Below are 14,613 nucleotides of genomic sequence, written 5' to 3' on the forward strand. Positions count from 1 at the left end.
TTGTTTATGGCTCGACGGACCGTCAAATAAACGAACGTTTCCTGGAATGCTTTACTTGTTATCATGCTAAAAACCTTACGCTAACTGGATAATTAGAGAGAAGGCGAGTTCCATCGCGCTCACTATGGCCATCGAGGACGACGAAGCGTCCCGTGGCTGGCTTTAAAAGTTCATTGCATGACATCAGCTGAGCAACGCTGTCTTGGGTGGTCGAGTTAGAGACAGTGAGATGGTGGAAAGAAAAGCCACCGGGTCCAGGAAGTATTTGTTATTGTTAGATTCAGACGCAGCATGAACGTTGCATTGCTAAAATGGCTACAAAACGGACCTTGGGATGTCAAGCAGCTAAGACAAGAAGCGCTCTGACGCTGGAAGAGAGGGTAAAATTGATCAAAATGAAAGATGGAGGAAGCAAAATAAAATACATTTTCCAATAAATTGATGTAAGTGAAAGTGAATGCTGATCGTAAATTTCGCAATTTCTTTCCCTTTTGTTAAATAAAGAGTACACATTCGTTTTTGTGTGTGTGTGTGTGTGTTTACATCTGAGATCAAATTTGCAACCGTGAAAAAAACCCTGTTGTGAAAAATTTCTTGCTGCAAACATGATTTTGTTGTAGAGGAGTTTCACTGTACTCTACACACATTGGACACTACATTACAATGAGTTATTATACCGGTTTAATTTGCAGAGAAGAGTCCTATACCTCTTTCCTGAGTTTAGGAGCTCAAATTGGGAGTGCAGCACATGAGAATGATCATCTAAAATGTTGTTTGCCTGTTGAATAACGGACTGCACATATATGTCCTGGGGAACAGGGAGTGGGGGCTGCCTGATTGTCACTGCTGTGATACTTATGAAATATGAAAGTTATGTTGTTCGTCCACCTTGAAGATTGACGTGCAAGCAACAACGAAATTCATCCATCCATCCATCTTCCGAACCGCGACCCTTGTGAGGATTCCTCACAAGGGTTGCGGGGGGTGCTGGAGCCTATCCCAGCTGTCTTCGGGCAGTAGGCGGGGGACACCCTGAATTGGTTGCCAGCCAATTGCAGCAACAATGAAATTCTGGTATTAATTGCTTTAGATAGAATTTGATGAATTTGTATATTCTTAATTTACTGCCTTTGGGTCAAGTTCTCATCCTGTAAAAGGTCTCGTCCCTTGGAGATAATGAAGTGCACCTTGACTTCTTTGTGCAGCTAATCTGATAGTGAACACAGAGAATAAACTCCTGAGTTTTCTTGAAGAGTAAGGACTGATATTGATTTTTTTTAAGTCTTTTTATTCCTCATTTTTATTTCTTGACACTTATGTATTCAATTTTAGCCTGTAAGACTGAAATAATAAACAAAAAATAAACATTACAAAAGTAAAATTATAATTGTGTCAAAAATCCGTTTTTCATATTAACACTTCAATAGCTTGATGAAATGAACAAATACCTACAGTCTAACATGACAAATAATAAACGTGACAAATTTTTTTAAAATATTCCAAAGGTGTAAGGCTGAGGCCCTCTGCTGGGCAAATTAAACACTACATCAATAATAAAGCTTCCGCCTTGACTTAAACTCAGCCAAAACAACACATCCATGACTGATGAAATGCATCACAACGACCACATTAGCCTAAAAAGATCTGTTTTGATTTTTCAGGAATAAGTGGATTCCTGCGTTGTTGTTGCTTGAATGGTTTGTTTCTACATTCTTCTTCGTGGAAACGTCCATCTGTAAAATGCTGTGATGGGCTGGGTAATATGGCTGAAAAATGTATAGAAGTATTTCATAGCAGTTGATATCAATCGTCATAGATTTTTTTTAGCTAATCAAAATAATTTGAAATGTTAAATGCATAAGAATTAAGAGGAAAATACCATGCAAAATTTTTATGGATGTAAAACGAGTTTTCAAGGAATGTACACTGTTGTTTTTTTTTTGTAATATGCAATGCCGTTCACATACAGGGCAGCACGGTGGTCGACTGGTTAGCACATCTGACTCACAGTGCAGAGGTGCAGGGTTCGATTCCGGCCATTCTGTGTGGTTTTTGCATGTGTGCCTGGGTGGGTTTTCTCTGGGTACTCCGGGTTCCTCCCACATTCCAAAAACATGCATGGCAGGTTAATGGAACATTCTGAATTGTCCCAAGGTGTGATCGTGGATGGTTGTTCGTCTATGTGAGCCCTGCGATTGGCTGGCAACCAGTTCAGGATGTCCCCCGCCTACTGGCCGAAGACAGCTGGGACAGGCTCCAGCACATCCGCGACACGAGCCGTACACTGTAATGTCTGACCAGACCACTGTCACTGTTGCTCTATTTACTTGTCATGATTCTGTTTGTCACCAACAGGTGGCACTGTAGGTCTCCCCCTGCAGCTGCACACCTGTTGGTCGTTATGTAATTAGTTTGTTTGTTTTAAAAGGACTCCCGGCACGACCACTCGGTGTCGGGTCATTGTTTGTTTGCCTGTTTGCTTCTGTCAGGTTTGTTTCAGTCATGTTTTGGTCACTGTTATGGTTTAGATTCAGTTATGATTTTTGTTTGATACTTTGGACTGTTTAGGATTTAGTTTTCTCTGTGTTTTAAGACAATTCTTCAAGTTCACCCTGCTCCTCCCTCCTGCCTGCTTTTTGGGGTCCTCCACCATCACGCATTGTGACACTAATGCTTTGCCGTATTACCTCAAGGATTCTGTTCCCCATAAAAACAGCATTGCACTCTCCCTTGAGTATAGTTACGGGTCCCCTGTTAATGACGACTGACCCTGAACTCTGACGCTGCTTCAGTTCGACTCTAGATATACGCCCATTTAAATCTACTATATAAGCATTATTATTAGAGCTGTCAAACGATTAAAATATTTAATCTAATTAAAAATGCAACCGTCATAATGAACTCAAATTCACTAAAAATGAATCGTGATTACTCACGCATTTTTTATCGTTTCTGAATTTCCTTTGATATTTTTTGTCCTATTTTTCCCCATTTTAATGCTCTCATCAACATGGAATAAAGAATCCGTTTTCTATGTGCAAAATGCAAATATTTACTGAATTAACAATTTCGATTTTCAATTTTACATGAACATTTTTCACACAATCTCGCACACAAATATTACTGTCCACCAACAACAGTGAAAAAATATTTTGCCACATAAGAGCTCCTTGAACAGCTCTTTTTATGGAATCAAAACAGAGCAATATAACATTATAAAGTGCACATCTAAGGTAAACTAGTACTCAGCCTATAGTGGATTTAAGCCATGGTTGCATACTTTGTTTTTCTTAAGTTTGCTTTGAACACAACAGTCAGGCTATGTTGATTCTGTTGGTCCTTCTTGCGCGGAAGTCTCTTTACGGTTTTGTGTAGACATCATTTCGGATGACTACACTTGGTTCGATAACACCGGAGACGTTGTTCAGCGCACTGTCGCTGTCAGACGAACACAGAGAAGCTCCACCCGCTTTATTTATATGGCCACGGAACACTGTAACCTTCCACACAAAATAGTTCCAAACAAGTAACAATCGCGTCAGTAGCATACATCGTATTCGACAGGCTACCTGCTCTTTATTCACCAGAGGCTCATCAACCTAGTCTCTTATTTCTCTCCCTAAACAGTGTCTTTTCCCACTTGGTGTACCTTAGCCTTCTCCGCTACGTACAATCTCTGTACACAGCTTGTAATGGAGGCTCTCCCTGGCAATCCGGAGTGGAGTCGTTAGACGCAATGCAAATTATTTCAGCTTGAGTCGAGCTGTGGACAATGTTGACAGGCTTGCATGCAGTAGCCATACATTTAGCTATGGCTTCAGCAAATGTGTTCTTCGTCGTGTCATCCATTTTCTTCGCTTTTGAAATGATCCATAGCTGTCTGTCTGAGACGAGGGGGCAGAGTACTCACGTCAGCTGTGTGCTTGGCCATTAGGTGGTATTTCAGACTCGATGTGCCATGATGATTGCTCAGTTTATGACTAGTGATGGGAAAATGAAGCCTCATGAAGCAATGAGGCTTTCCATCCAACTGATTCGTTCCTGGGCCGAAGCATCATGAGGCTTTATTTGTACTACTGCGCCATCATGTGGAAAATAAATGTCATGACAGTGATTAAAATGAGACCATGGATTTGATGTAGAGGTAAGATCGGGCCAAAAAAAATCCAGCCCGACCCGGCCCGAGCCCGACCAATTAACTTGATTTGCAGGCCCGAGCCCGAAGCAAACCCGACATTTCCTATTTCATTTGTGATGACTCGGGAGGAGGAGGGGTGATTTGTGATAACAAATTAAAGCCTGTCTTTTCCACAAAATCTAAGTTAAACACGTCTGGATAATTGTTTACATCCTTTAAACATGTGTTTCTGTTTCAGCAGAGGGTACATTAACCGACAATTTTCCATCTTTGACGGATTTTTCTTTTTTTTTTAATTTAAGGCATTCCGTAATTTTGACGGGTTGAAAATTGGGCCCTTCACCACAGCAGCAGTACATCCTTAAGAATCGTGCGTGGCACTTGATGAGAGAGAAGCAGCCAGACCAATTAGAGCAATGACGGCTGGATCATAGAGACATGAAGGAGTTCTTTGAATTGTCATTGCGAGAGTTTAGTATAGTACGTGTTGTGATGAGGCCACTTCTGTTTTTTTGCGAACCACAGTCTCTCGTGGCCAAAACTATTCACGGCCTCGTAACGAACAAAATAAAAAAGTCAGCGAGAGAGAAGCCCGACCCGACCCGCGGGCTCAGGCGGCCCGATTTTACCTCTAGTCGGTGTCATCTGTCAGCTCATTGTCATCCCGGTGCGCCGAATTTATTTTGATTCGCCCGCGAAACTATTTGTTGGCGGTGACGTAGGAATCCCGTCCCGCGAGGCTTCGGGCGGAGCAACGCGCGTTCCGAGGCATCGGGCGTGGCCAAAAGCGTAATCGACACACGCCTCGATGCGCGCTTCGCAGATTTTCTTCCGGTTTACTCGGCACACGCATCGGAGCCTCGGCACAGTCGGGCACATCACTATTTAGGACTGCAAAACATACAGGTCACTTTGGTCTTGTCAGTGGAACAATCTGGCAACTTTTTAAAAGTAAACTTTCCATTCATAAACTCTAAGTATCCGTCTTCGGTGTCTCGCGCGTGCGTGGACCTGTGCAGCACGCTTGTTGTTTTGTTTCTGGTTTATTTATAGAGCAACGTAACATCCGCTGTGACGTGTGCCGCGTTAATCTCGCGAGAAAAATTTTAATCCCGTTAAAATTCTTTTAAATTAATGCCAATAAAAACGCGCTGAACTGACAGCTCTAATTATTATGTTTGAAATTTGTGTCATCCGGTCATTGTCCTGGCTCTTTCTTGATCCTTTGTTTCAAAGGAGGGGAATTGTGATGGAAAATTTGATTTTAAACTGTGTCATGCAATCTGCATCTGTGGCTGTAACAAAGGCAGTTTTGTTTCTCTCCTGTGTCTGTGGCCGGTGGGCAGTAGAGGGGGGGGGGGGGCTGATTATGCCTCGCTGGTGTGGCTGAAGCACGCTGAAGATCATGTTTCACCGACCAATGGGGAGGAGATGCTCTGTTATAGACTTTACACTCTGTGACATGGTGTTTCTCAAAAGCTGCAGCTGAAATAAATAAATTGTTATACAAAGACTTTCATTGTCCTGATTTCCCTGGACAAGACAATAACATTTGCAATTGATCAAACCAAGAGCAATACCGGACCAAACCTGTGAAGTGTGAACATACCCAGAATGTTAATAATAGTATTACAGTAACTACCTGCAGGACTCTGGTCAACACAGTCAACGGAAATACCGGAAGATGGCAGGTAAAAGATTCCTCTTTTTCCCTCTTCTTCAACAGACATGATTGCAATTCCATACTGAAAGCAAAGCACAAATAATTTGCGAATGAAACAGATTATCCTAAATGTTGTGTCTGTCAGTGAAGATGGAAAATAGAAAATCCTCACTTCTTAAACATACTTGCCTGATAAAATATAGTAGGGATATATGGAGACATGTCATTATTCTCCGGTGAACTGAAAGCAAACCTATTAAACTGGGTGAAGAGTAAATCAAAGTTTCCAGACAGTGGAAGAGTAGGGGCAGGAAAATAAAATCCGTCAAGACCTGAGAAAAATAACCGATGATTAGAAAGCCGGACAAACTTGGAAATGAAGCAAATTACATGAAGTACATACACCCCCAACCATACACACCCCTCCTAAAGTCAGGCCAAATCTTCATCAATGAAAAATATTTGGGTTTGACATCAAATGATGAGTACACGTATGAGACACAAACTCAGCTTTTGCAAAAAGTTCCAAAATCTGCTCCAAAAGTGAGGCCAAATCTTTAATTAATTAAAGATTAAATATATTCGGGTTTTCAATTAAAAGACAAATGCAGCTATGAGACAACCAGGGCTTGACATTAACTGATTTGCTCACCAGGCACTGAGGGTAGTGGTTTCCCATAGTTACGATCCACTCACCATTTTCACTTGACACAATTTTGTTTAGGGATAACTACTGGTATGTTTCATACGATTACAGCCACAAATACACTTCCAATGAAGTTGGGAAGTTGTGTTAAACATAATGATTTGCAAATCATGTTCAACCTACGTATATTTAATAGAATGCACTACAAAGACAAGATAGTCCATGTTCATTGTTATTGTTTCTAGCAAGTAATCATCATTAGAATTTTATAGCTGGTACAGGATCATTGATATCACTGTGTTACATTGCTGAAGCTTTGTAGGTGGAATTCTTTCCCATTCTTGCTTGATGAATGGCTTCAACAGTCCGGGGAAGTATTGAAATATTTTCTGATCAAAACAGACCATTTAGGACTTACGATGTGACTGAACACAGAGAGTGTGATGAGACGTCTCTTGTTGGACAAAGGACTGCAACTGTGAGTATCCCTCCACAGTATACTGCAAAGCATATGACGCAGTGGCATGGCTGCAGAACTGCTTGTTGCCACTACAGAACAAAAACAAACAAAAAAAAAACACAAGTTGTTGTGTAGGCGTTATCCATATGTATCATAGCCTAATCTTGCTTTTCTTTGTATTTTTGATTCTCAGTGACTAATACATAATCAGAAATTGGGAATTGGGACATTTTTATTTGTTCTTTATATATGTACATATGTTGACATAAGATCAATTTTCGGTTGAGAAAATAACTTGTATAAATTGTGTAGAACTGGCTCACCAACGTGGGCACTCGGTAGTACCCAAGGACCACATTAGTAATTTGCAGGCCTATTCTCAAAAAAAAAAGGCCGGTCCCTGAAAATGTTGTCTGACATGAAACCGGTCTGTGGGGCAAAAAAGGTTGGGGACCTCTGCCATAAACACCAGGCCTCACAAAACCATCAATATTTGTTAGTTTAATGTTTGTTGGGGGGTTTTTTGGTCTGTTTTTTGTTTGACAATTTGGTGGTATATCTAACTGCCGAAGACCTACAAAAATAGTATTTTGGAGCCATTTGCTAAACTGAACACGAAATCCGCCAGTTGTAATTTAAAAGCTCCTGTAATTTGACCATGATCATATCTTGTCTAAATTGTCAATACTTCAGAGATTTGATGAGTCTAAGCCTGGAGACATTTACAAACTTATTTTTATGGCAATGCTAGTTGTCAGTGACTGGCTAAAGGAAATACTGTATATGCTTTACTCTTTAACGTTCTCAGAGCGGCGGCCTGGTGATGACTGGTTAGCGCATAGGTGTCAAACTCAGGTCCTGGAGGGCCACTGTCCTGCATGTTTTCCAAGTCTCCCTGTTGCAACACACCTGATTCAAATGAACAGGTTCAATGACAGCCTTCCGCAGAGCTTGCTGATGAGCTGATCATTTGAATCAGGTGTGTTGCAGCAGGGAGACTTGGAAAACATGCAGGGCAGCGGCCCTCCAGGACCTGAGTTTGACACCTATGGTTAGCGCATTGGCCTCGCAGTGCAGAGATGCAGCGTTCGATGACGACTCTGACCTCTCTGTGGTGAGTTTCCATGTTCTCACTGGTACTCCGGTTTCCTCCCACGTTCCAAGAACATGCGTGGCAGGTTAATGGAACAATCTAAATTGTCCCTAGGTGTGAGTGTCAGCGCGGATGGTTGTTTGTCGTTGTGTGGCTATGATTGGCTTGCAACCACTTCGGGATGTACCCCGCCTGCAGCTGGGATAGGCTCCAGATGGTTGTTCATCTATGTTTGCCCTGGCTGGCAACCAGCTCAGGCAGTGGTATCTCTCACCACCACTGCCTGAAGACAGCTAGGATAGGCTCCAGCACACCCCGCGATCCTTGTGAGGATAAGTGGATCAGAAAATGGATGGATGGATGTTCTCAGAATGGGTTAAATAAATTTCCCCATATTTTACCAGAAGACGGTTTAGGTTTCATGACGTTGTGGCACGAAGTTTGTGTATTTTCGCGAAAAGCTGTTGCCATCAAACATGCTGTTCACCAGGAAAATTACACTATTTTTGAGAGTCTAAACATACACCTAACCCGTGAGACTTTACAAACATGTTGGCCTCACAACAGCATCAATATTTTATTTGGTTATTGTGCGATTTAAAAAAAAATGGTTCAACAACATCACCTTCAAATTTTTAGCAAAGCAGCACTGGTTGTAGGTGTCACAAAGATCAACAAAGGTTTTGAGGTGTATGTCACAGCCCAAAATCAACAAAAAAAAAGTCCCTTGGAGACAGACACATGCTAAAAACTAAGAGGAAGTCTGCCATTTTAATTTTTTTTCAGGCTCGTGTTTGGCCTTTTGTAAAGGTCACATTTTAAAAACCTTCACCTACAGGTTTTATCCAATTCTATGAGTGTATTATATACATTAATTCTTTGATTATAACATTTTTGTTAAAGATCAAGATCAAACATAATGTATGTCACGATTAAAATGTCAATAGTCCAGCCCTCAATAGTAGAGCAGTGATGCACAGGCATTTTCCACCTCATGCTTCATGATCCGACTGATATTTTGTGGATTGGCAATCATCCGTCACATTTCTGTCATCTAAAAGCTCCACCACAGAAGATTGTATTTATGGTTTTGAAATCTATTTCTGTGGCCCAAAAAACGGTACCAGGCTGCGGACCGATGTTTGGGGCACCACTGAATTCGTGGGCCTGTGCCTCACAATTCTCCTGCACATGACCAAACCATAGCATTTGTAGAGACAGTGTGCACAATGGCAATCAGAGGATGATTTATTCACAAATTTCAGTTAATTTGTTTTTGCCAAAATATTACAAAGCAGGTTGTGTCTTGTGTATAAAGCAGTACACAAAAAGTAGCTCTCAGATTCAAAATGGATGGTCAAAAAGGCTGGTGTGGAATGTAGCAACCCAGCATTAGTTAAATATTCACTCCCACCCACACCCCCACAAACGTGTGCGGACACTTGCCTGATGGCGTGCATTGAGCAGCCAGTGAACAGAGCCATCTCCTGACTACATTCTCTGTCGCAGCAGCAGTTAATGTCGCAGAGACCTTCGTGCTCATCACAGGAACACACATTGCCAACTAGCAGGTATAAGGTAGAAACATGTGATACACATAAAACTATACTGAATAAAGTGCACTGTACTTTTGAAAAAAATAATAAAATCAAATAACTGGTTCACATTGTCATTTGATATACACTGCGCACGGTAATGTGATTTTTTTTCATGCAACAAAACTTTACAATTACTGTACAGTGAAATAAAACGCAACTTGACAAGGACATAAGCACAAGTCTTTCATGTACACCAAATACACCATGAAACGCTCATAATTTTGGAAGAAAGTAACAAAATCATATGATTACTTCTAAATCCATTATCCATCCATCCATCCATCCATTTTCCGAACCGCTTGATCCTCACTAGGGTCGCGGGGGGTGCTGGAGCCTATCCCAGCCGTCTTTGGGCAGTAGGCAGGGGACACCCTGAATCAGTTGCCAGCCAATCGCAGGGCACACAGAGACGAACAACCATCCACGCCCACACTCACACCTAGGGACAACTTAGAGCGTCCAATCAGCCTGCCATGCATGTTTTTTTTGGAATGTGGGAGGAAACCGGAGTACCCGGAGAAAACCCACGCAGACCCGGGGAGAACATGCAAACTCCACACAGGGAGGCCGGAGCTGGAATCGAACCCGGTACCTCTGCACTGTGAAGCCGACGTGCTAACCACTGGACTACCGGGCCGCCCCCTAAATCCATTAGTTTATGCTTTCTTCATCGGGCCTTTTTGTTTACTTCGATAATGAAAATACAACAATTGCAGATGTTTAAGGGGTTAAAGTTGCCTTCAAAACAGAGCAAGTACATTTAAATCAAATTAGGTCTTAGTTACCGTCAATCGTTGGGGTCGGTAGATGACCGGAGACGGGCAGCGGCTCAACATTAAATGACTGTTGATTTGTAACTTCGGTAAGAGTGTAACTCGTGTGTGAAGTGGAAAAATCAAAGTCAGTGGACGTTTGCAAAGCAAACGTTGAACTATCCACAGACTCGTCATGTGTGAAATTCCGGTCAGGAATAGCTGTAGCATTCACGTTGTAACCTGTAAAGTTTTCGTTCGAGACGACTTCTGCAAAAAATAAAAACATCTCCACGCAGCCGAGAGCAAACCAAATCGTAGCAACCGCCATGCTTTGTTTAGTCGTTACTATGGTCAGGATCTACCCGACAACTTCCGGTGTAGCCCCACCGCTACGCTTTCTCTTTCTCTCTCTCTCTCTCTCTCTCTCTCTCTCTCTCTCTCTCTCTCTCTCTCTCTCTCTCTCTCTCTCTCTCTCTCTCTCTCTCTCTCTCTCTCTCTCTCTCTCTCTCTCTCTCTCTCTCTCTCTCTCTCTCTCTCTCTCTTTCCCCTTCCCCCTCCCTGGCCCTTTTTAAACAGCACTTGGATCATTACCACCCTCTGCCGTGTTGGAGTCTGAGTAGCATTGCGAAACTCTCTTAATGTGCTGTGGAAATCGTGTCCGTAATCAATAAATAAACACAGCATTTTGAAATAAAACACTTTTGATAAATAGGAGACTAATATATGATATGGCATACCATTTAATTGTAAAATAAGGGAATATTCGTGTGAAATACAGTATGTCGTTGCAGTTTTTTGATATCTAATAATCATTGAATTATTAATTAAATATTTCATAATAAATATTTTAAACTGCACAGCACGGTGTTCGACACGGTGGTGCATGGCTCAATTCCTGCTGCGGTCTTCATGCGTGGATTTTGCATGTTCTCCCCATGCCTCCGTGGGTTTTCTCCTGGTGGGCAATTCCGCTATCCTGCATGTTTTCAATCTCTCCCTGTTGCAACACACCTGAGTCAAATGATCAGATCCTCAGCAAGCACTGCGGAAGCCTGATATTGAACTTGTTCATTTTACTCAAGTGTATTGAAAGGGCATATACTAATTGTTGTTTTTGTGAGGTTATCATTGATGATGTTTTTCATTGCTTTTGGAATTGTCCATTCGCAAATAAATTATGGAAAGGTGTTGACACTTTTATTTTTTGTTTGCATGGAACCCCAAGTTTGCTTTTGAACCTAGTGGCCTCATTTAAGACCATTTTTTGACAAAAAGAAAACACTGGATTATTTTTTTAACAGAATGTTTTAAGTATGGAGCGTGAAACTTGAGCTTCTACGTCTGTCAACTACGTGGATGTCCTGTTGCAGGTCGCAAACAAGCAGCTTTACGAAACATTGAAAAAATTCGAACGCGTCTATTCTCCAAGTACTTCCGGTTCATCTTGCTTGCGTCGAGTCGGAGACAACATTTTGGGGACAAGAATGAGAGTTCAAAGACCCACACCCGACAAGGTTATAACCACCGAGGCACATTTCCTGAGCATTCTTCCAGTCTAACGTCCTGTCCGTCAAGTACTTCCCTGTCATCTCGTTTGGCTCGGAATGCAAAGGAACGTTCCTCGGCAAAAACAAGAATCCGAGAACAAGAAGGAAACAAATGAGGAACGTCGTTTTGCGAAAGGAGTGAAAAACAAAAACTATTCACATCGAAACTGTTGGAAACGGTCGTTCAAACTGAATTGAATAAACTGATATCCGGAAAGAGGTTGAGATCCCAAGAAGCTGTCACCGGGTAAGTGGAGTGGATTACGGATTTTTATTTGCCTTAAAGCCACTGTTAGATTGGTATTTTGGCTGGACACTAATGTTGGCCTCGGCAGCTTACATTACAACATCGATCTTCAACAAACTAAACTGTACATGAATGCATAAAGAAAAATAGTTAAGCTGAGCAGTTTTGCCACACCCACAGCAGACTCGTAAATTAATTACCGGTACTTCATCGATTATTTGAGTTTTGAAGTAACTAAATTTGAGGTTGAAGTTACTTTATTAGTTATAAATGACAACTGTACTGTATTGGAAGAGCACTGTTAACAGTAATATGTACGGCTAAAGTGCGTAATCAAAATAAAATACATGTACAGTCTTTTTAACATGAATACATTGTAAATATAGTACTTTGTGGCGTGTTTAACTCCATTTAAGTAATAATTCTGTCATGTCAAAACTAAACATCGTTAATGTGCATTGCAAATACCCGAATAACTATTACATTCTTTACTATTACGTTTCCTCTTGCATTTGCACAAACTTGTAGGACATTCTTTCTAAGGTGAAATACACTTTGCTGTGACTCCAAAGTAGGGCTATCACTGTTGAATTATTAAATATTTTTTTAAAAGATTATTGCTCATTTCATTGATTAATCAGAAAATCTGATAGAAATATATTTCGTGTTAAAATTTGTTTTTTTCCAGATTACATTTTACTAACTAATTAGTGTTACTTGTTTGGTGTTGTTTAATGATTGCACAAAATCAAATAAACAAAAATTAAGCAATATCACATGAGAGGGAGTAAAGTGGATTTCTCACGTGTGCTGTCCAGCAGCGGCTACTTATGTCTACTTTAGACCCTTTCTTCCTTCCCCAAGATGATGTGCAAACTATCCTCAAAATGAGGATAGTTCGAGCATGTTTTTTTTCCCCCTCTCCCTCCACTGTTGTTTCTTCCGACTTTCGGGGTTGAGTGAACGCTGGCGCGTCTGGCTGCCGCTGCTCAACCTGTTCTGTGTTTTATTGTTTTTGTTCCTGATTGTAAAGTGTCCTTGGGTGTCTTGAAAGGCGCTTATAAATAAAATGTATTATTATTATTATTATTGTCATTGGCTGGCGTTAGCTGTCGATTAATGTCAAACTTGAAAGGATGAATGAGGTTAGTTGGACTGAGCTTTACATGCCACACAAGTGTGTCAAGGTCATGTGACTGACAATATATTAATTTCAATGGTAATGTCTGTAATGTAGATTTATTTTATTTATTTCATAGGGACAGTGCACATTAACACAAGAATGAACAGTGTAAATGTGCTGGATTTAGCATCGACACCAATTTTCAGCCGTATCTCTATGACTATCCGATAACGATGTCTTGCCCAACCCTACTTGTCAATTACAGGTTATTCATACTATGACTGCAAGTAACGGTTGTTCTTTTAATGGATAAGCCATGCTCGCAGAAGTTGGGATGCTCAAGACCACTTTTTTCAAACCGATACAAGTACTCACCAATAGCGATACCAAGTAACCAATACAATGAGTTTTTCATCAATCCATCCATCCATCCATTTGATGTGCTGGAGCCTATCCCAGCTGTCTTGGGGCAGTAGACGAGGTACACCCTTAACTGGTTGCCAGCCAATCACAGTATTTTTGATACAAATAATTTCAAACAAATGACATTTAATTTTAAAGAAAGGCCTTTCTTTTTATTTCTGACAAATGTCAGAAAGATCACTCTGCAGTTCAAATTTAAACACCAAAATAAAACGCAAACAGCTTTGAATTTTTGATTAATTTGTAACAAAACATGCAAAATGAAACTCACAGCTCCCCATGTTTTAGGAGTTGAGGAGTCACTGAAGCACTAAAAATACCAATTAAACTGAAGCTCAACACTACAAAGTCGGAAAATAGGGTTGGCAAATTTTTCTGCAGTTCATACATTATACGTATTTCTGTTATTGGTAAATATAGATTTTTTTTAACTGTCCAAAATGTGAAAAATGTGAAAAAACATTAAATGGATGAATATAATAAAATACAACTATCCAGAGTAAAATATCATTCATGTTTCAAAATATAAGTACATACACCTGCAAAAAAGTAGGCAACAGGTGAATCTAGCGCTCTGTTTCATACAGAAAGCTAGCTATATTGCCTGTTACTGAAATGCACTTTATTTTGGAGTCAGCCAATCCTCCATCAAGCGTCTTCAGTTAGTCCAAAATGCTGCCGCTTGCCTTTTGACTCGTACTCGTAAGAGGGAACACATAACTCCTACTCTGGTCTCACTTCACTGCCTCCCTGTACATTGTATAGTTCTTTTTATGATTCTATTCTTTGTTTTCAAAAATCTTTAAATGCCCCATCTTACCTCTCTGAGCTCCCTATGCACCTGCCCGGTGCCTGAGGTCAGTGAACCAGATGCTATTAGGGGTACCAAGGACTAGGCAAAGACTCAGAGGGCATTGAGT

General features: G+C 40.9%; 2 protein-coding genes across 5 annotated transcripts in view; one reads left to right on the forward strand and one right to left on the reverse strand.

Annotated features, from left to right (window-relative positions):
• Positions 1–10,689, reverse strand: part of tctn1 (tectonic family member 1) — a 34,623-nt gene extending 23,934 nt beyond the window's left edge. For all 3 annotated transcript variants that reach the window (XR_015103108.1, XM_086131756.1, XM_086131746.1), the window contains exons 1-5: positions 10,384–10,689; positions 9,447–9,564; positions 6,866–6,996; positions 5,991–6,133; positions 5,781–5,883 (exon numbers count right to left, since the gene is read on the reverse strand). Coding sequence is in view for 2 of the 3 variants with exons in the window: in XM_086131756.1 (XP_085987882.1) it covers positions 5,781–5,883; positions 5,991–6,133; positions 6,866–6,996; positions 9,447–9,564; positions 10,384–10,681 (793 nt within the window). In the remaining variant the exon portion in view is untranslated. The remainder of the gene's footprint in view (positions 1–5,780; positions 5,884–5,990; positions 6,134–6,865; positions 6,997–9,446; positions 9,565–10,383) is intronic.
• A 1,112-nt stretch (positions 10,690–11,801) lies between these two features.
• The window catches only part of uvssa (UV-stimulated scaffold protein A), a 78,304-nt gene continuing 75,492 nt past the window's right edge, over positions 11,802–14,613 (forward strand). For both annotated transcript variants that reach the window (XM_086131801.1, XM_086131809.1), the window contains exon 1: positions 11,802–12,147. The gene's annotated coding sequence lies outside the window, so the exon portion shown is untranslated. The remainder of the gene's footprint in view (positions 12,148–14,613) is intronic.

Source organism: Hippocampus guttulatus, chromosome 2 (assembly GCF_054856545.1).
Source record: "Hippocampus guttulatus isolate MCC_2025c chromosome 2, RoL_Hgut_1.0, whole genome shotgun sequence".
Taxonomy (NCBI): domain Eukaryota; kingdom Metazoa; phylum Chordata; class Actinopteri; order Syngnathiformes; family Syngnathidae; genus Hippocampus; species Hippocampus guttulatus.